Source organism: Anguilla anguilla, chromosome 15, assembly GCF_013347855.1.
Source record: "Anguilla anguilla isolate fAngAng1 chromosome 15, fAngAng1.pri, whole genome shotgun sequence".
Classification (NCBI taxonomy): Eukaryota; Metazoa; Chordata; class Actinopteri; order Anguilliformes; family Anguillidae; genus Anguilla; species Anguilla anguilla.
Window position 1 is genome coordinate 15,589,122 of NC_049215.1, and position 23,010 is coordinate 15,612,131.

A 23,010-nucleotide genomic window follows, 5' to 3' on the forward strand; every position below is an offset into this window, starting at 1 on the left:
AAAAAAAAAAAAAACGTAGTTAGTTAACAGATCTGCAGTTATATTTTAACATGAGTGCACACTTACATAAATGTGAAACTATGCAGATGTGTATATCACCTTCAGAAATGTATCATACAAGTTTTTCAATTACTAAATATTATACTATTACAACATATTTTAATATCAGTGCACAGGAACACATATTTTCTCAGAAAACTCAAATATATTCTTACACTTGTTGCTAAAAGTTGTGGGAAGAAGCTCACTCAGTTTCGACAAACATCGAATGTTGACGGAATCCAGACTTAAGTTCACAAAAGTAAAAATCAACTGGTGAGAGTCAGCTCAGAAGGGTAATTTTTTTTTTTTCCAGTCAGCAAAAATGGCACGGTCCAGACCAGGAGCATCTCTAAGTATTAAAAACATAGTAATCATTTAAAACACCTGCCAGGTGAATTTCTCCATAGATACATGATGTTTGACCAAATGCAATTTTTGCAGCAGGGTTAGGGATCTAGGCTTGCAACTAAAAGGTTGAGGTTTTGATTCCAAACTGGGGGACTGCCATTGTACCACTGAGCAAGGTAATTAATCTGAATTACTTCAGTAAATACCAAGCTGCATAAATGAATAGCATGTAAAATTTAAATTGCTCTTCATAACGGCATATGCCAAACGCTTGAACTGTAAAATGTAAGCGGTGATATAGTTACCTCACAGAGAGCCAGACCCAAAAATAAGCAGCATATCTCATAATAAACCACCATTCAGTGGCTGAGGTCAGAGCCATTTTGGGTCATACTGTTATGAGCTATGAGCTTTGTTTTGTGTAACAATGCACCCAGGCTATTGATGAACTATGGGTTGAGTTTAACCATACTGTGTACCACAGGCAATATACACGCTGAGGAAAAGTTAGAAGTAAAGCCAGCTACCAAAATAGGCAGGTAAATTAGGCAGAGGAGGCAACACATCACCGGAGGGTCTAATGCATTGCAACTCCACCGAAACCTTTCTTAATTCTTAGAGACAGTAGTGTCTCCACACTTCTGAGGAAAAAAAAAAAAAAAAACTGTAATAGCTACCAAGCTAACATGCAAACAGAAGCACCAGAGCTGATGGCAGCTTTAACATTAATGTTTGAAAAGTTCAATGATGGCTATGACAAGGCGTCACTTCAAATTAAACAAATTGCTATTGGTCATGACTACCCCAGTGCTAAACCTTTCATCTCAGAATGTGTCACTCAACAGTACTTCATCCACTAAACCCGATAGTTTATTTTTTTGGAAAACATTATTTATGACTTCTTATGCATTACCCTGTTTGCTTCCTGTTGGTTCATACCAAAAATACTCTTTGTTGTACTTACTTTAAAATATATTGTTAACCCTGGATATATTCTTTGCAAAATGACTGGGTTTGAGACAGCTATAAAACATTGTTGCCATTTAAATAAGTGCAGGAGTCAGCACTTCATGAACACTGCTTCTGAGTTCATCAGCTACCAAGCAAATGAAGAAATGTAAGTAAACAAAAGTGGCAGGGGAGGGGGAAATGTGTGGCTATTTTAAGGCAAGGATAAGGACAAATGTTGACTGAATCCAGGCCTAAACCACCTTAACAGGAAAACCGATGTGTAAAGCCAGGTGTAATCCAATCCTTAAAATCCAGCAGGCCCAGGTCTGGAACTTCCGGTCCCTGGTCAAGACCGTGCACACAGCTGGCAGAAACCACGGCCGCATTGCACAATGCCCTGATTTATTATGAAAATTTAACTATATCATGTATATTTCACAAGCCTTTAATCACTGCATGAAAATTTAATTCATGAACTGTGGCGCATTGGAACAAATGAAGTGTTAATTCATTGGGATTAATTAATGCGTTAAGACTGCGTGCAAGGTTATGGTGGATATTAAATCAATTTGTTTAGCACTCTTCCAGTGATGACTGGTTTAATGATAGCAGGTAGGGGATAATTTATTTGGGTACTTAGCAACATTTAGGCAGCTAACAGGAGGATGAGTCCCACTGAACCAAATTTTATGCTCTAAAAAATACACACAATGGATTTCCATGCTTACAGTCATTTATGGAGGAGGAACTGACTACTTGGGAGGCTAGCTCAGGGACACTCATATCTTTCCCTCAAGGCAAACGGTTCAGCTGCTCTACCTTTCTACCTGCTAGTCTGACTGATTTACCTCACCGGTGGGACAGATTCTACTGACCTGGTGTACCAGGTCTAAAGCAGCCTCTGATTAGAAGGGAATAATGAACACTTGAAATTATACAGGTCTTTAAAGGCCAGATTTGTGTGTCCTTGATGTAGCTGTTTTGATGAATATGAAATACTCACCATATAACTTTGATACAGTGAACAGCTTTCTTTGTATTAAATAAATCACATTCTTAATGGTATAAAGTTGTCTACACAGGTTTCTACACAGAAAAAATCTACACAGGCAAGGTTCTGAATAACCATTTTAAACAACTGACAACACTTTTGTGCCTACCAGACTTGTTCCTCCCATTTCTATTTTACCACACAAAAAAAAGGTTCAATAGCACATACTCCAAGTTCATAGTTTTTTTTTTTTTTTGACATTTCACTTGTGAATTATTAAGCACTTGCTAATGGTACACTGCAAATATCTCCTATAGGACAAACATGGACATTTATAAAGCAAGTATTACAGATATTCCAAACAGATGAAAAAATATACACAGGCAGCATATGTATGAAAATACAAATCTTTTTTTAGTTTTATTTGACAAACTGTGACAATGTATGACTGTTATATATCACATGTAGAAGCATGAACATGTACAAGCAACAGATTACCAAACATTTCCCACCAAATTTTCAGTGTCAATGAGACGTTTTCCTCACTGTAATCAGTGCAGTTTGTGCAGCAGGAACATTCCACGTGTTTGGTTGAAACATTGTTACCACCTTCCAATATCATTTTCATTATGATTTAATACACTGCAGTAAAAATTTTTGAAGCAAAAAATAAACTGTTGGCATTTATTTATTTTACAGGATGTAAAAATGTGCATAATAGGATGGCACCTATCTTAAGTGTATTAAAATTTGAGCTTGACATTTAATTTAGGGGTAAAATGAAATCCATTAAAGATGGTAAATTAAAGATCAAGAAAGAATTACAAATTCCGTTAGCTGCATCAAAGCTTACCGAATGTAATCAAAACCAGAAAAAAACAGCCTACACATAACAGAAGTGAGCAGGGTCTTTAAACTGCTGGTATGAATTCACTAAAGCTAATATTAATGACACGAACGGCAAAAATGAATTGGGCTAATGGGCTAATACATAAGCCGAAAAAAGGTTAAGTCAAGCCTCACTCAAACTTAGATATTTTGGAGGGACTTGCAAAGTTAAAGCCGCTTTGGCTTTTCCTCTTAGGCCGCTGAATTGAGTCTGTTTTTCCCTCTGTGTCCTGGGCGATTTCAGGTTCTGAGGCGTCCAAGCCCACATCAGGCACTACGGGCAAAGCCAAGGGCGCAGGCTCCATGCCGAGGGATCCGTGGGGGGCGAGCGGTGAGTCAAAGGTCATTTCTTCCGCACCCCGTCCCCGTGTTGCGTTAGCTTCTGACCCCGCAGACGAGGTTCCCGAAAGCTCCTCGCAGCAATCAACCCCGGGCACCAAGGAGGCGCCAAACCCCGAGGGCTCCCCTGAGGGCTCCGCCGACGTCGGAGGGGAGCGGGAACCCCGGCCGCTCTCGCACTCTGATATCATGCTGTCCAGCTCGGAGACTTTGTCCAGGTACGCTGCGTTCATGGAGTCCTCGCTGGACATCCCAAACGGAACAGCGTCAGGTTCAGCCTCGACACCCGACTCCCCGCCCAACGTCAGCTCTCCACCCTGGTTATGGCCTTTCGGTTGCTCTTCGGTTTGCATTGACAAGGTTAGGCCCTGCGACTTGGGTTTACAGAGTTGCACCCCCCAGAATCCCAGTTTTCCAGGCTCCACTGATAGGCAATCTCCTATGCCGGGGGCATCTGTAATTTCGTTCCCCGCCATGGGAAAAGCAGTACCGCTGCAGTCTTCAAAACTGAGCCTCCGTAGGTAGGACAAAGGCCTGAACCCAGTCCTCTTAGAGCCTTTGACTCCGGGACTCTCCAAACTAAGGCAGCTGAACGAGGACGAGGGTGTGGAAGGGAGGCCATGATGCGGGGCGGAATTCTGCTGCCCCTTTTCCGGCGTTGAATCCCCACCCGTTTGCCCAACTGAACAGACTGTGCCGGACATGGCGGGCTTGGAGGACGTAGTGAGGAGGAACCTGCAGGGGCCTGAGAATCCGACAGGCCGCCGGTCAAGATCAGTACAGACGGAAGCCTCCTCCATGGCGCTCAGGCTCCTCCTCATGGTGACGATCCTTCTTTGCTCCTTGGCGTCGTCGCAGTTTCCACCAATTACACCATCTTTGGTCTGGCATGTACCGTCTGCAGCACCTGCTAGAGCCGCCTCATGCAGCCTTCCAGAAGCTTCCGTGACACCTAACTTACCCTCACTGTCAGACAGTTGGCCTTCCAGCTCTTCAATGTATTTGTCGCTGCGTTCTAGCGCCCTCCGCAGGTGGAGCAGGTCTCGCTCATACTGGCTAATCTTGGCCTCCAGGGCTGCTACGGTGTACCTACCAAACCTGCCCAAACACAAGTGAAGTGAGTCATGTGATGAGGCCTTTACGATTCCTAAAATGCCCAGAAAAATTCAAGGACGTCTCAAGAACCTTCATGGACGATTTTCACAAGCTTTCAAGGATATTTGAAAACGAATGATCTTGAAACACTTTGGTGAAAATGTAAGTTCTTCCCCACTGTTGCTCAACAAAATTGGTTCATCTGGGAAAATTCAAGCTTTAGAAAACAGAGTGCTGATGTAGTCTAATTCACATCATGTTTGTTTTTTCGGTGTACGAGATGTGCGCCTCTCTGCAGAAAAGGCGAGTCTTGTAAAATTTGTTAAAATAAAAATTGGGCGCTTTGCAAGGACCCATGAGATCCCTGGCCTTGTAGGCCAAGACTGACCACCTCCATACTTTTAGCCTTCACATGACATAGTTTGCACTACTTATGGCATACATAGTTATTTTGCACACTTGTTATCTGATCCTCAGGAAGACTATACTGCCAAACACAAGAAACACCTGGTTGACAATTAGGCAGTAATGGGTTATAGCAAACAGGATCTCTCAGGACAGAGTTATCCTTTTTTATACAATACATCAGTTTTATTGTACGTAATGTGTATAGGGTGCTAAGAAGGATATTTTAGATAATTACTTAAGCTTCTGACTACATATGTTTTATACAGTCTGCCAGTTTTACAATAGCTGGTATTAATGACATTAGGGCGTTTGTGGTCTAAAGAAAAAAATATATTTTCCAGAGGTTATACATATGAAAAAATTGATTTATAAATTCATTCACTGTAATAAACATTAATAACAGCTTTTATATCATATCAGCATGTCTTTCATTAAGTCTAGCACTCTTATGTGCACCACTGGAAATGGTTCCAACCAAAAATAAGAAACAAAAATAAGAAACCAAATTTATACAGGTTGCCTCTGTGCCCTTCTACAACACTCTTAACAAAAACTGTGACTGTTTCCACATCTGACTGCCTATTTGAATCCAAGGCGGCAAGATAAATCCTAAAACAAACTGTGCAATAATGCCTCAATAATGGTAATTAAATGTTCTACCGATGCTTTGTGAGCACAAGCCAATGATGGCAAAGATATTTCAGCATGTGAGGTGCTTGAAGGCCCCAGCAATTGTTATTTTGTGCAGCGGGGAGCTTCTGATTTAACTGCTAACGAATCAATACATTTTCAAAAACCATGCTCAGCATAAAATTCCATAAACTGAGCTTAAAAAAACTGCTAACGGTCAATAAAACAAGCAACACATTTGAGCAGCCATTTCCAGCAAAGAAATTTCTTAAGCTCGGGGAAGGTGTTTTTGGTTAGGATCAAGGCCGCACAAATTCACTGATCTTTCATTCATCTGGATTGCCCATAAGAACATATGTCTCAGAAAAGCAGAGAACAGGGAGCAAATGTGGTGGTGGCAAGGATGGGAGAGTTTATTTTCTTCCACTTGTTAATGCACAATGCGGCTCAGAAACTGCACCGTTATCCAGAGGTTATGATACACCTGACTGACGTGTCAGTGTCACGCAACACCCCCTTACGATTTACAAAATAACTGCAGGAATTAAGTTTACTTGCAACTTTAGAAAATAATAGAAACTCTGATGTTTATACTGTAGGAACATTTGGAAGCAGAAGTAGAGATTTTATAAAAGGCCTGCAACAAAAAAAAAAAAAAAAAAACCTTGGGAGTCTCCCAATTCATCTAATATGGTTTTCCCTTTAAATCTATCAGCCATTTTCTGCATTTGTTCCTATGACAACAGTTTGATAAGCAAATCAGTACTATGAAATTATTTTAATGTTTACTTTTTTTTAATAAACATTTATTTTCACCTGGTAAACATCTAAATCAGTTCCAGGTCAGTGAGGAAAACACTATAGCAGCACTATGGTCCCCATAACTAGGGACTATTATTCTTAATCTCTGTGAGGAAATCATGTCTCCTGTTGTGCAGCAAGGAGCAGTCTGAAACGCTGTTACACTTACTTTTGGGGAGACCTGTTTTCCACCTCCGCCTTCAAGCGCAGGTTGTCTCGGACCAGATCGATGTTTTGAGAACGCAGAGTCTTATTTGCCTTGGGTGGAGGCAGGTATCAGTTCCAATTAGTTTCAATATCAACAATCTCAATTCACCATTTAACTCGAGACACATCAAAACAAAATTTGTAAATGTGTATGTCAGATGTTTACAGTGCTTCTAAAGGAACAAGTTATTTGTTGAGGACATCATAACTTAATATTCCTACAAGTTAAAATAAGAAACAGATATGCTGTTTCTAAAATAGTAAGGCCTTTTTTCATATAAATACAATATAATGGTGTCAAACACAAAAAAACTAAAAATGGCAAGAGTAGTAGTGCTAGTTATAATAACCTCTTTCAATTTCTCCATATCCAGTTTTACTTTTTCGCTAATATCAGTGGCTGCTCGTAGCTTATTGGTCCATTCCTCCAGTATGTGAGGATCAATTCTCTTTTCTTCCCCATTCCGATCCAACTGCTTTGTTTTCGGAGAGCTGCACAGGGTAGATGGGTGAAGGAGTGCCTGAAGTTGGCCCTCTATGCTTGAATTCTTGTTCCTTAGTTCTTCGTTTTCTTTTTGGAGCCCCTCGATTTCATCCTGAGCGAGAGCACAAAACAGACACAGGACTATTAGCTGCACTTTTTAAAATATAATTAAGCCAAATGTACATAATGAGGCCCAGCATGTATCAAGAATCCATGCCGGCTTACACTCTTAATAATTTAATTAGCCCAATCGTTTATATGTTCTCACATTTAATAAAGTTATGAGCTACAGTTGCAGATTGTTCATGTATCCCTGGTGAAAAGTTTTGCTGTGGTTCGATACAGGACCACTGAATGTTTACAGCTGTTCAGAATGTTAAGCTCGAATAATTGGTTGGAACGAAAACCACTACATACACCAGCCCTCCAGTGCCAGAGTTATGCACCCCTGAGTTACACTTCCACATCTACAGATGTGTGTTGAATGTGAAGATAAACCACTTATATTCACATTACCTCATATTCCCGCAGAAGCAGTTCAGCTCTGGCTTTCCGCAAGTGTCTTTTAATAGACTGACTCTCGTTAGATTCACTCTCATTTGTGGCACCTGAAAAGGTTAATAATAAAAATTAAAAAAAATTAAAAACATCTTGCAACTGCCCACACACACACTTGACTGCTAACAAATATTGGGTATTCTCTCACCTAAAATCAATAGTTAACTGAGAAAAGTGAGCTTAAGTATTTCAGGGTGACTGGGCAAAGGGGTGCTGTACATTGCTAAGTTTGGAAGTCAACTGATCAGCCAGCATATCTGGCTATTACCAATTAATTCACTGAAAGATTGCTTTTTTAAAGGTATGAAAGTCTTGAAAATTGCCTTAAATGAGCAGTTTTCCTAGCATTATAATGCAGTTGCCTAGCTAAATCAAGCAAGGAATTTTACCTATGATCTTTCTGCACGGGTTTTCAGCAGTGATGGAGATCCTACATGTTGGGCACTGACTCGCCTTCTTTAACCACACGTCAATACAAGAGGAGCAAAACACGTGGTAGTTCCCACAAATGACAGGTTCTCGGACCTAAAGTAAAACAAACGTTACAGGCGGTTACCATTCAAGCTAGTATCAAGCGAAACATACAAAGGTTTTTGCATGATGTCCGAGTGCTTACAGAGAAACTATATATAAACTCCATCTACATAGCTAGGAAAACTATCGAGCAGCTCCTTCGAAAAGCAGTGGTGTCCGAAGCTTCAGTAAGCCAACAATACACACTTCCAAGTTGTGGTCCTAGCTTTAATAAGCATGAGAGCTCGCTGATGCTAGCCAACAAGCTAGCTTTAAATAGCAAGCCAAACGACAACAAGCTAGTAGCAAACTAAACTGGTAACGTTCTATAATCCAGTAATTTCTAATGAGGTTGGTCAGCAAGCTAGCTATGTAGCTAACATCAGCGATTAGCTTGATCAACCGCATATAGACGCCTTCTTTCTGTCTGCACTGAATGCACAACGCAGCATAATCAATGAACTAAACAGCCATCTACCTTTCCAAGACAAATCTGGCAAGATATTGGTAAAGTTAGAGAAAGAGTCACGCTCTGCACGTTATGAGCCATTGTTCGCCTTTCAGTAGCTACTGCTAGCGCGGGCAAGCTGCCTTCCCCTCCAAAAACGTTAAACACAAAATCCCTCCTTCAGTTTTAAACTACATCTACGGAAAGCCACAGAGTACAAAATAAACCAGCACCCTCTGGTTCCGTGGCTTTGAAACAGAAATGTGCTTTTTTCCGTTGGCACAAAATACACAGGCAGAGTGTCTAAGTTTTCTTTTTTTAAAATTGTTTATTTATGTACTTATTTATCAATCATGTGTTATCAACATATAAATGACTCATAGTTATTTACAATAGATTTTATTTAGAATGTTACCTTTATTTGAATGGTTAATCTGTTTAGGCAGGTATGGTAAAACACAAATGAACTCAATTGCATGCTTTAATGTGAATTTTGAAAAAAAAAAAAAAAAAAAAAAGAAGCCTTTAAATTAGCTTACTGGCTAGTATAATAGTGTTGTAACAGATAATTCATTACAAATTAATTTTGTTGTCTTATTTTGCTAATATTTGTAATGGTGAATCCTCAAAGTCCTTTGCAACTTAGTAAACTGAAACCATTTAAAATATAACTTCACTTAAGTTGCTCTGGTTCAGAATCTATTGGTGGCTATTTTGCAATTCCCTGAATTTGAATTTGTATTTTAAAATTAATTTGTCATTTAATGGGAAACAGATCCAAACATTACCAATGGCTAAACTCACATACAGTTTCTAATTAAGGGCACCGTTGATTACTTCATCAACCAAGTAGAGAAGTAATATATCCTCACAGACAGTATTAGGAAAAGCAGGTTATGCTGCATTAAAAAATAAATAAATAAATAAAATCCTCTATCTATCTGAAAGAGAGATTGAGAGAGTGTTGTAGAACATTACAACCTTATGGCATCCTTCCCCCTCCCCCTATCCCTGTTCTCTGGAAATCACTGTAGAACATTATTTTAGAGAATACATGTAACTAAACTGCTGTTACTTTGAGAACAAAGCCAACGCGAACAGTCAACAGTACTTAAAGTGCTCTAGAATGCTGAGGATCATTCATCCAGTATCCCAAACCTTGCAAATGCATGTGATGTGACATAATGCTTTCAGTATAGGACACTGATGCTACTACATTACAGAATATTAACAACACAATAAACCATGTTAGCTTTTTATGTTGTCGCTTGAACATCATAATCTCTTCAATGGTGTAATTCCACACTGTCAGGTAGATTAGGATGAGTGCATATGCATAAATATGTTTTAATTTATTTCTTTATTTAACTGCTTTCAAGACTTGGAACAGAACACATTTTGTAGCTGCAGATCTCTTTGCAAAATACATATAAAATAATGGTGACATATCTATTTGGTTCAGGTTTCAGCTTTTCATGGTGGATATATGCTGTGAATGAAAGACAAAGATACATTTCAGGAGTGCATCATATTGCAATGATATCAATCTAATCTATTATGTACACAACATGGTATTGATAAAGTGAAAGCACTCTAAATAGTACATTCCCTGTGAGGCTAATATTTCTTCTGTATGTGTTTTAGACAAAGGTTGGTAATCATTCAGTCATTAATTGGTGACAGTCGATTTATCACAGCTGGTAGGGACTGCCATGTCTATTGATCTTGGCCGGGGCCTTATTTTTCATCCTTAAATGACACAAATCGTGAAATGTGACTTGTAGGAGTAATGGACGGTTGAGTGCCAATGATCCGTGCTCCTTGTTCGTGTAGGGCTTTTCCCAGCTGTAAAATGGCATGTTACCATTTATCCTGAAAGGTTTAGATTGCCCTAAGAGCAGGGCCGGGGAAGGCTGGTCCTTTGACGCTCGGTTGACCTTTTCTATTTAAAGCTTAATCACTGACAAATGCTTGCATTAATTAGCCACAGCGCACATCGCGGTCCTCACAGTGCCTATGCCTTTGAGCGCTGCCGAACAGGATGGTTGCATGCTGATGAGTGTGTGTGTGTAAGTGTATGTGTGTGTGTATGTTTAAGTGTGTGTATGTGTGTGTGCATGTGTTTGTGGGGTGGGGGCCATGTATTTGTAAGTATATGTATTATTGTGTGAGTGTCCATGTGTGCATGAAAATGTGAACGAGAAATGTGTTGGTGTATCTTTGTGGGACTGTATGCACACATACGTGTCTGAATGTGTGTCTTTGCGTGCTTGCAATTCCATGTGTATGCGCTGTACTGTATGTTTGCGTATGTGTGCTTTCGTCTCTGTGAATGCATGAGCATGTGAGGAGTGTGTGCGTTTGTGTGTAAATGCATTAGTGTGTGAATGTGTGTGTGTGTGTGTGTGTGCATGAGTGTGTGAATGTGTGGTGTGTGTGTGCGCACGTGTGTGTGTGCATGAGTGTGTGAATGTGTGGTGTGTGCGTGTGTGTGCACGCACGTGTGTGTGCGCAAGTGTGTGTGTGTGTGTGCAGTCAAACGCAGCAGCAGTGCTAATGATCCGCAGCCATCGTTTCACACTGCTGGGGGGCTTGGGAGGCCTGCCCTGCCCCGCCCACCTGCTGGTTTCATTTACTGATTAGTAACGGTCTGGCTGTGAGCGGCACAGCGATACACCGGGGGCAGCGCTGAGCGCTCCCTATGCTCCACTCCCCTCCAAAGAGCTGCGGGTCCTCTGAGTGACAGCTGGTGTACCGCCAGTGCTTAATAATAATATGCTCAATATCTCGTCCTTTACACCCATAGCTGGAAATTGTCAGCACAATCTGAATGGCCAAGACTGTGCTCAGTATGGGCAAGGCCAGCATTGCTAACTTACAGAAAATGAAATGTTTATACTGTATCTAGAATGTCCGGTTGCAGATGATTGTTACTATGGCTGATGATTGTGCGTGGCGTGACAGTTTTTTAAGTGCTTCTCCCTCTGATTCTGGTTACACCACCTGCATGGCTACATCATTCCCCCCACGGCACACAAAATGGAAGCAGATGCGTAACAACCCAGTAAAAAAATTTTCACCCAGAATGCATCCCCTTTCTTGAATCATTGTTTTGTATTTCCTTAGAGTCTATGGTGGATCCTGTGCACTACTACTCCCACAATGAGGAAAAATTATTGAGCTTGTGTGATTGTGATGTGTGAATGTTAGGCTACTGGTTAATTTGTAAAGCCCAGCTCAGTTCAAAACTGAAAGCAGCAAGATTCAAAAAAAAAAAAATTAATTATTGTTTTCAAATCAATTTTTGAGTTTACTGAGCTCATCCACATACCTCATTTAGACTCAAGATCTAAGATTTTGAATGTGACAGAAAACAACAGCAGATTTTTTAACACTCGGAAGTTAATACTGAAAAAAATATATATTCTCAAAGCTTCTAGAACCATTTACGTGTGTAATGCTGGGAGATATACACACTTATTGGTCATGGACCAATAAAATGTCCACATTGGAAAGTAAGTCACATACTGTAGCGGTGCTCTAAGTCCTTGGAGATTTTAGGCTCCATTAAGTCCATTATTTGTGTCTACACATGCATTTTTGTGAAACAAAAAAAAAAAAAAAAAACACATGGATGAGTAATAAGAAAAAAGTAAGACCTGAATTATAAAAAAAACTTCTAAAAAAACTAAACTAAAAAAAAGTGAAATATAATTTAGCTAAATAAAACATAGTGGAATAGAATCAGAAAGTTAGCGTAAGTTACATTATTTGTATTTGGTTGAATTTTACAAATCGTTCTTTCAGTGATAATCTTACGGTGTTGTGTGGGCTGGTGTATCATCTGGAATGATCCTAAAAATGCTGATTTGTTCTGATGAACAGTAGTTGGCTTGGTGTACTGGGGTGTTAAGCGTGCCCAGCCCCATGATCAAAGTCCACTTAAAAATACATGAGCATTTAGTGTGTGTGTGTACGTATGTGTGTTTGTGTATGAGTGTGTGTATATGTGTGTGTGCGTATGCATGTGTGTGTGCATGTGTGTGTGTGTGTGTGTGCGTGTGTGCATGGCATACATATGTTACCAGACAAAACCGAAGGTTAATAAAAAGACGGCAGGTACTGAATAATGAGGATGTAGCAGTAAACAGCGGGAGTCTGTGGACAGGCAGCCCAAGCGTGTATGAAATTTTATTCAGTGTCTTCTATAGCTTTGAGGCAGTTTTACTGCTCTGCCTGCAGGCTGATGTTGGCACACTTGTCAGTGAGCTGGCCTGCAGATGAGGCTTCTGCTGTGGGGTGACTTGTTCTCACCAGAACTCCCCTGGGACCTGGAGAGGATTATTATGGTAATACACTAGCCTCCTGCCCCCTCCACTAGCACAGCTGGGCTGGACCCGTCTTAGCAGGCACCGTAGCACCATAGCATCATAGCACCCAGAAATTATAGCAATCTGTTCATAGGAGTGCGGGGTGTGTGTGTGTGTGTTGCATACGCTTATTATGTGTAGCATGCTTAAGATATTACATTCTGGTGCAAAATAAAATACAAAACTGGTTATGAATGTCATATGCCATTGATATGTTCTATATTCTCCTTCTCTCTCTCTCTCTCTCTCTCTCTCTTATATGCTATCTATCTATCTATCTATCTATCTCCTTTATCTGTGTGTGCTTGAATACATGTTAGAATAAAGTGTTCAGTTTTACTTTAAAATGTTTTTGTACCTGACTATGAATTATGGCAGAATATAGAACATATTTTTTTTCTTTCCCTGCCCTCCTCTTGACAGGGTAGGGAAATGACAATGTGGAGGCCATGTTTGTGATGCCTAATATAAGGTTCCTTCTTAGTATTTTGGAGGTTTAATGGAGTTGTGGTTGTTTCAAGTTTTTGCTATGACTGAATCGTCAGTCATGTGAGAGTGGAGACAGCAGTATGGAACTTTCTCATGCAGTTCCATTCCCAGCATTTAGGGGTAGCATCCAAAGGCCGAGAGAGCCAGAGAGGTGGACACAGCTGATGACGTGCTGATGGTAGCCTGCACACAAGCATTATCCTTCATGGGCATCAGTGACCGTGCCTCTCAGTGATCGCATACATTTTATCCCAAGCCTAGCTATGCTACTCAAACCTTCCTGTCGCATAGAAATCTTCCAATAGGACGGTCTGCAGCTGAGGAACAAACCGCACATGCTTTATCCATCAAAGAACTGCTCTAAATAGAGTAACATGTGACTGGTACTTTCAGTGAACCGCTCAACAGCTAATGAATATCAAAGAGCCAACATGTCTGAAGTTGGGAATACTCATTAAGGCCCAAAATTTCATCCTGTCTTTTTCAGGTCTATTTTCAGGGCCCAACATGATTTTTTAACATGGTGTAACAAGGGTATTAATAGTCAAAGCCGATCAATTACTGTAAACCTAGAGAAGTGATGGGTCTGTGGAACATTCTGGGATAGAATATTAAAAATACATAATACTTCATTATTTCACCCAGTCATGGCTGAAGTTGTGAGTCGCTTCTCCCTCTCTCTCTGTCTCTCTCTCTCTCACTCTCTCTTCCTCTCTCTCACATACACACACACACGCACACTCTCTCTCTCTCTCCCTCTCTCTGTTCTTTGCCAGATGGGAGAGGGGAAGTGAGTGCTGCAGAATAGAGTAACTTGATCCATCTGACATCTTCGATAAAGGGCACTGACACTGCCTTTCACTTATTTATTTATTTCAATTTTTTAAGCAGACAACAAAGGACATTACAGAATTATCAATGCACATAAATAGCAAAGGATGTGTCCTCAGTCTCCATTAAAGATGGACATACAGTGTAAATACTGTGTTTGCGTGTATGTGCATGTGTTTTAACTCAGCTAGATGCAGTGCTCAAATCCAGCTCTTACAGAAGCAATACACTTACAAGGTATTTGTTTCCCCCATGCTAGGAGCTTATTAATTATTTGTGGCCACTTGACTTCATATTGTGATTCTGGTGGCCTGGTCAAGGATTATAATTACCACTTTGCTGTTTGTGTAGTATTTATCTTTCCTGTTCTAAGAGCTGCATTACCCCTCGGCATCTCTCTCTGCCTCTTTCTCTCTCTCCCTCTCTCTCTCCATCCCCGTACACAGGACCAAAAGTGCAGCCACATCATTTATTGATAAGACAAAAAGAATGTAATGAAATTATCAATGTTCTTGAATTAATTATGAACATGATTAAGAAAGCTAAAATCTCAGGAGTGGGGGGATCTCATTACCCATGCAGTCTTAGGGATTGCTTTTCATTCAGAGCGAGAAAAAGGCTTTGAGCAGACACACTTCCTGCATTTTCCTCTTTTTTTCCCTCTCTGTGTGTGCGTTTTGTTTTTGTCGTCTACTCAAAACCTCGCGCGGTGGCATTCCCGGGCCCCAGTCTCTTTCTTTCTTTGTTTTGCTTTGGGTTTTTTTTTTTCAATCTTCCTTTTCCATTTTTTTAAAAGAAAAACTCCCCGCTCCTTTTGCTTGTTTCTAAACTATTTCCCCACTCTTTGATGGGGAGGGGGTCTTCCGTACTTTTTTGTCTGTTTGATGGGACGCCCCCTAACCCCCTGGTTAACGGCCTGCCGTGGTCCATCGAGCCTGTGGATAAGCCTCTCTGCGCCTGTTCCCTGTGCTGCAAGGGGGCCGTACCCTCCAAAAAGCGCTCACTGCAGGTAAGTGACAAGCCCAGACTTTACTGTGCGTGGACCGTTTAATGCGGAGCTGCATTTACTGTTCCAGTGCTCCTATAGTGCATGTCCTGTCAGCTATCAGTGGGGAAAGTGCTGTTCGGAAACTAGAGTTAGCAGCCGTATCATAAATCTATCATTGTAAGTACTACAGTGCCACTCGAAACAACAGTGTTATTCAGGCACGTCTTTGTCGGCTGTAATGAAGTAAATAGCTGGAATTAGCTATGATGTATTTATTTTTTGGGACAATTTGAGTTACAGGTCCCCACAGATCCCTTCATTGTTTCTAAATGGTTTAGGATGTTGTGACATTCCAGCAGAAAATGGTCTCATAGCAGTTCAAAATCCCACGGCATCATTTCTATTAAATGTAATTTCAATCTGAATCTATGCCATCCAGATCATGGATGGTAAATGTTGTAGTTACTGTTATATTTAGAATTTATTTTAATAATACTTCTTGGATTTTGTTACTCATTGTAATTGATTGAGTGGCTAAGATATTTATTTCAACTGTGATACGCATATCTGTTCCTCAAATCAGTCAGGCAATGTTGAGAGAAAAAGCAATTATAGAAATCAAATCAAATGTAACACCATGCAACAGTTGTACTTCTACTATTAGCACAGCATCAGAACAAGAAAGGAGTATACTGGTGTATTAATTCTGGGACGTTTTCTGTTGGCCAACTTTCCTAATGACTATTTCGCAGCTGAATCAAAAGCAACAGTCTCTGTATTGAATGCATTTGCTCCGGTTTAACTGAATGGCTGCTTTACTTTCTAACCATGTAATTTGAACTAAAACTAAAATGAAAACAGTTCCAGCACATTAAAAATGACACCACAAAATCATATTTCACATTATCTACTGTAGGTGGGAATCAAGCTCAACATGTGGATTCCACCTCTTGAATAATCTCCACATTGACTAAATGAATGTGCATATTTTGATAATGGCTAAAGTAGGCATGTCCTTCATCTGATCCAGATCTATCTATGCTGATGTACAATAATTATTGAATCTAGGTATGTGCACATAACAGTGTATTCCAATAAACAGCCTTATGATAGTTCAGGGTTCAGTGCAGCAATTTTATTACCTAAAACTGTGTTCATTTGCTTGTACTTTGGAGTTTGTTGAATCTGCTATGTGAGGCTATTTTCAGATAATTGAAATGCAATGATCGTAGTTCAGTGTTTTATTTTATTTTTGTGTACTTTTAAAGTCATGTCTCATATATATAGGATATGACTTACAAAGTATAACTACAGCGTTAAAAATGACTATATTTGCAACACACAGGCTCCTATAAAGGTTTATTATTCAGATGTTAAAAGATCTTTTAAAGGATTCTGTCATATGGCGATCTTAATTAGTTAAAAATACTGAATTAATTGTGGTTACGGATCATAAAAGCTATAATATTTATGTTTAGGATTACTTTCCCCCCCTTGTTTCTAAAGGACCTGAATTATAGCTTTATAGCTAGAAGTTAAGGATGGATATACCTATGAATCCTAACTTGCTTCATTGCATAGCATGATTCATCGCCTAAACGCAGTATAGTATCACGTGTAGGTGTGACATTGCAGTTCACAGTGGTTTTCAGTTCAGACATTAGCCTTATGATATGCATGGCACAATTTCCACTCTGTATTATCTCATTGTTTATCAGTTGTACTCACATCCAGTATATTTAATTTCTTGCTTTTCTGTAACTTTTTTTTTTTTGTTCTTGTTACTGGTGTGAAATGCATTTAATGTATCAAACTAAATCAGTATTGAATGCCATTCTGGATAGCCTGGCAAAATAACTAACTAAATAGTTAAATAGTGTTCTGACATTGAATCACATGGGGAAAGCTATTTCAACCACAGTTTCAGGGTATGGAGCTATTAAAGGTCAAGAGAGAAGAATGCTTTTGCCCCGTGGGCAGTAGACTGGAGATTGTTGTGCTGAAACAGAACCATACAGCAATAAGGGTACTGTGTACAACTAAGAGTGAAATCTTAATCTCTATAATAGAAGCAGAGCTCACATTGGTTCCTAAATTTATCCTTAAAAGTAAAGCATACATGAAAATATTCATTTTTACATATTTTACGTATGTGTGTACAAAATATACATATATCTATTTTTAAAAGTGTGAGCAATATATATATATATATTTTTTTTTTATTGCAATGGTATTTTTAATTATGCAAGAAATGTAAATGATTAAAAGAAAATTATATTCAAGATTCATGAACACTAATCAATGACAGGGGAGTACATAAAAGAATATTATTGCTTTCATAAAAAACAAATAATATTCTTGTTTGACACTTAATTCAGGAAATGGCTCACAATGGTTTACATTGCCTATAAACGTAGCCTATTTACACCATTTGATATTTACTGAGGCAGTTCAGGCTATAGACCTTAGCCAATGATGGAATACAAAAGTGTCATTCAGGATTTAGTCTCAGAACTTTCTGGTACCAAAGCCAGTTTCTGTAGCCCATTTACTCCTTGCTGCCCCAGCAGGGCACTGCTCCTTCACCAATGTGGTGCAGAGGTGAATGGGGGATGGGATCCATGCAGGAAAGGGTTAATGGAAGTTCTGTAGGCTTCAGGGGGGATTGATCTGGGTATTGGATCGCACGTAAAGCCACTGTTACTGGATATTACCCCAGCTATCGGCCCCAGCTATGATAGGAGCAGATAAGAGCTGCTTAGCAAAGGCCACACTCCTGGAGGGAGATACGGTTTCCTATCCCTCAGGGAGTGACAACCACATGCTGCTAGCTCAGGAACTTTTACTCCAGCCGGAGTAAATTCAATGCTTATCAAGTTACCAGCCCCCAAACTACGCGAGTGCTTAACTGCTCTCATTAGAGGGCCTCTGCAGAAAGATAGTTGCAAAAGAGTAATTAAAATGTACCTGTTTTCCACAGATAACAATTCACATTTTTTTGTAAGTGTACAAAAAGGCTAGCGTAAGGTACTGCACCTTTTGAGATAAAACAAAATGGCCGGTTTTAAAGGACATATAGATGTGTTTTTTTTTCAACCTGTCTTTACCAGACAGCAATATCCTGCAGTATTAACTAATTCTGCAAATGTGAAGAGATTTGGGCATATATTTTATTGTGACAGATCTGTGTTTAGCATCATCATTATATTGCCAATTCTGTCACATCTCGACACCTTAGGATAAACCAAGCTGCCCTGCATGATGGTAGAGTGGGAGAGTAAAAGTAACCAATACTAGTGATTTCGTAACCCGTCGCTAAACTTTTTCAACCCAGCAAACAGACAGAGAGGAAAAAGAAGAACATGCAAAGGTCACGTTCATAGTCATAGCGCTTCCAAACGAAACTAATGATTAATTAATGACTGCACAGCCATTGTGGTTTGGAAAATAAAATGAAAATAAAAATGAGAAGTCTTCAGAGCTTTCAGGAGGAGGGGGAGAGAGCGTGCGCGCAGCTATAGAGACGTCAGCCGCGGAGCCGCTGCTGGGCTGCTTCGCCGAATTAGCCACATAGCATCTGGTGCCGGCTGCCTGCCAGCTACAACAGCCCAGATGGCCTGTTTAGCGGGGTAATTATTTCGACACAAAACTCTGATACCCCACCCCGCTGGGCCCCGTTCCGCCGGTTTAAACGCACTCGCCGGCTTTGTTAGAAACTTCTTTTGACCCAATAAAACGCCGGTGAAAACTTGGGTAACATAATCCCGCTGCCTCTCGGGTAGATGCGGCAGACCCCGAAGATGTGGGACAGGTGCAATATTAATCCACTGATGTTTCTTTACGCAGATAAATAAATAAAACCTTGTCTTTATTAAATGGGTGTGAGGGGGATATAAATTTTCCTGGAGTGCCCCGTATGGCTTTCTTTTGAAGGCTGACACATTTGAGGGAAAAGTCGTTCCAGTGTGTTAACTTTGTCAGCTTTTTTTTGCTTGTCTAAACGACCCATCCCAAACTACCACTCCGCTAACAACAAAGACTTCATAAAGAAGACTTCATGGGATTCATGATTCATGGAATTGTGTGACTGTGGCCAGAGCAAAACCTATATAGTCAGCTGCCATTCCTTTCATTTGGGAAATGGGTTTTAATCTTTTGGGGCTTGTGTTGACCATGCTACAGGTAGGCAATGGTATAGACAGCAACCAAACCAAACATCCATCCATCCATTATCTATACCCACTTATCCTGGGCAGGGTGGCAGGGGGTGCTGGAGCCTATCCCACCGTGCATTGGGCGAGACTCAGGAATACACCCAGGCTGCCAATCTATCACTGGGCACACACTCCATTAACTCACCATTCACTCACATGCTCATACCTATGGACAATTTAGAGTCTCCAGTTAGCCTACCTGCATGTCTTTGGACTGTGGGAGGAAACTGGAGTAGCTGGAGGACATGGGGAGAACATACAAACTTTGCATAGAAAGGCCCAGGCAGGATTTGAACCCCGGGCCTTCTTGTTGTGAGGCGGCCCTGCCACTCACTGCACCAAACAATTTAAATATAATATAATATAATATAAAGTGCTGGGGTACTGTGAGGCCCAATGCGAGATCTATTCAAGGGCCCCAAATCACTGGGAATGCCCCTGAACTGAAGGATTGACATTTTTCTACATATGTTATATGTGGACCTCTGTTTCTGGCGGGTAGTGGGCTCAAGATCCAGTAAGATCAAAGGAGTTCTTCAATAAGATCAGAGATTCCATCCTATTTTTACAATATGTTATCTGACATCTCGAAATTTGAGAATGGTCTCCCAAAACTAGAAACGAGCCCTTGGAGTAATAGCAGCAGAGTTTTTCCTTGAAAATACAAATTAAAAAAGACAGTCATGGAGCCAATCATGGTAAGAAAAAAGAGAGGGACATTCACTCAGAGAAAACATTTTTTTTTTCTTACAATTTCTGACAATAGAGTAAGACAATTAGTCTAGCTATACACTGTTGCAGATAGATAAAACCTTATTAAAGAGCTTAGCACGTATTTCAGCCAGAGGGAATGGTCAAATTCCTTGTCATGGATGTACTTTTTGCTCTACTTATTATCCCACGCATAATTCTCTATTAATTTCATCAGGCGCTGCCATATTTTCACAAAAAAGTAAACAAACAGAGTTTGGCGTCTCGTTGCCATCGTGATCACCATGCATTCTTCTGCAGATATGATATATTAGACTTCCACAGTTTATGGTCATAGCAGCTCTTTGCAAGAATTTGGCCCAAAAATTGTGACACTGCCTGCAACATTTCTGTCTTCTGTCGGATGCTAAGATTAGCTAAAACAGCCACTCATGAGCATGTCACAGTAAGAGATCTAAGAGGAACAATTTTGGCTCACAACATAAGAATCATGAAATTTGCAAATTTTGTCTGGGACTGTAATTTCGTGGCAAATATTGCAGTGTATATCCACCTTAAGTGAGCCAATCACACGTGTATTAGTGCTCCAAAAGGCTGACATCATCTTCCCTGCTGGACAAGCTGACTCTTGCCCACACTTCTGAATCTCACTATATAAATCCCCCCAGAGGAAGGGAGACTGGCATGACACAGACAGAACTAAAGCTCTTCTCGTGTGAAAGGACGGTCAAAACGGGGGCGCGCGATTGGCCGACAGAGCCCTAATCCGGCCCTGCCTCTGAAGCAGGAGCACGCCGGCTCTCGTGTGAACTCCCGAGCAGCCCCTTCAGCACACAGATTTCTCAGCGCTCGACTTCTCTCAGATGTAACGAGCCCGGCTCTCAAAGAGCTCGAGCAGAGCGATGCGTCTCCCCTTCATGTGTGTTTGCAGACTGAGAGAGCGTGTGATATAGGCTCCGTTTCCCGCTCTTTCTGGGCCTGCTGGGGATTCTGGGAAGGTTGTCACATATTTGTTCGCTTAATGTTCAGATGGAGGTTTTTTTTTTTACAGTGAAGTGTAAAAGATGAGATTCCTTTAGAGTTTGCTGTTAAGCGCACTGTTTGATTCCTCACTGCAGGCAGTCACTTGGCCTGACAAATTGTTCAGACGATAGAAGGCAAATCTGTGCATTAATGGAAAAGAAAACCTGCTGTAACATGAAACAGCTCCATGTCAATGTATTTTGTAGGGGATTGTGTGATCTTTTTTATTTGTTTATTTATTTTTAAATATAGCTACAATCGTTTTGTCACTCAGTGGGATTTGAAGAAGATGCCTTGAGATGGGAATGAATAAACAACCACCAAGACCGCTAATTATAAACCTCTTTGTAAACTCAATACAGTAAATTCACCTATTTTCACAGTTATGAAGCTCTTTCCTTTGGTAAACTTGCAAATAAAGTTGATCTCCAGCGTAATTATGTACTTTCCCTTCATTTTGAGTTTCACTTATTCAATCTAAATTCTGTTTAATCACATTGTCCAAGACGCAATCAACATTTAGGCACTTATTGTGTTTTTCCTGATAAACACTGTTTGTACAATCTCTAAGTTCATCAATCACCAAAATTAACTGAAATTTGTTTCTGAAGAAAACAAAAACATTTGCATGTATTTGTAAGTCAGTGATAAGCACAAATGTCTATTGAATCCAAACAATTAGCTTACATTAAGTTTTGGAGCTGAAAAACTGAAGGTTCAGCAAAAAACTAAAAAAGTAGTTTCCACTAGTTGCTAACGCTAGCCGAATCATTAGTTTGTAATTTGCAAAGAAAATAAAAAAATAATGATATTAAAAACAAATCATAGTTACACAATTCAATAATCATGAAGTCTAAGCAAAGGAAAACACACGCCAACACCCATATACAAGCGCGCGCGCCCGCACGCACGCATGTACGCACACACGGACACACACACACAGCCAATAAACGGGGCCCACTCAATAAGGGCGGCACAGTGCAAGGTGCAAGCCCCTTAGTGATAACCTACTGACTTCAACATTATAGGTCTTTGTGCTGGAATTGAGTCTTACATCTTGATCAATCGGCCCTGTCAGTGAAGAGTAATGTCTCTTCTCCCCTCCTCTCCCTGAGGCTCCGCCCCTCCCCCATGGCCCTCTGAGCACAGGATCGAGTCCATCAGGGCCCCCAGAAGGGGGTACAGGGATGGAGGGTTGGGGGGGGGGGGGGGGGTAAAGACAGGACAGGACCACCAGGACTAGGAAAGGGCTGCCTTCCCTTCCCCCTGCGTATATGAGAAGAAATGATACACTCCGCTCTGTGGCTATGGGAGGCTGAGGCCTGGGTTCAAACAACATCTGTGCTTGGTTTTGACTCGCACATAAATTCAAGCTATTGCGTATCTCAAGAAGAAGAAAAAAGTCACTTTTCTTCGGGGATTAAAGTTTCTTTGACTCGCAAATTAATTTATAGCTTAGAATTATTGCAATCTTTCTGCAGAGTTTTGATATATCGAAAGACCCATGGCAGGACAGCCTGTTTTGTATTGGCTATATGTTAGTGTTAACTTGTTTCAAAAGGCATTTCAACTGCATAATGGTTTATATAGTAAAAAAACACAGAACAGCAGGAATATTTATTACTTAGTTTTAATAACAGAAACGTCAGATGGAACAGTATTATTGAAGTACAAGGTCCTG

The 23,010-nt window shown here is 40.4% G+C and overlaps 1 protein-coding gene across 1 annotated transcript; it reads right to left on the reverse strand.

The window, feature by feature from the left end:
- Window positions 1-2,725: 2,725 nt before the first annotated feature.
- Window positions 2,726-8,886, reverse strand: obi1 (ORC ubiquitin ligase 1). The gene is made up of 6 exons (XM_035394752.1): window positions 8,734-8,886; window positions 8,132-8,267; window positions 7,701-7,792; window positions 7,051-7,296; window positions 6,663-6,751; window positions 2,726-4,657 (listed from the first exon to the last, which is right to left on the reverse strand). The coding sequence occupies exons 1-6, from the start codon at window positions 8,803-8,805 to the stop codon at window positions 3,352-3,354; spliced, it is 1,941 nt and encodes a 646-aa protein (XP_035250643.1). The 5' UTR covers window positions 8,806-8,886; the 3' UTR covers window positions 2,726-3,351.
- Between the last annotated feature and the right edge of the window lie 14,124 nt (window positions 8,887-23,010).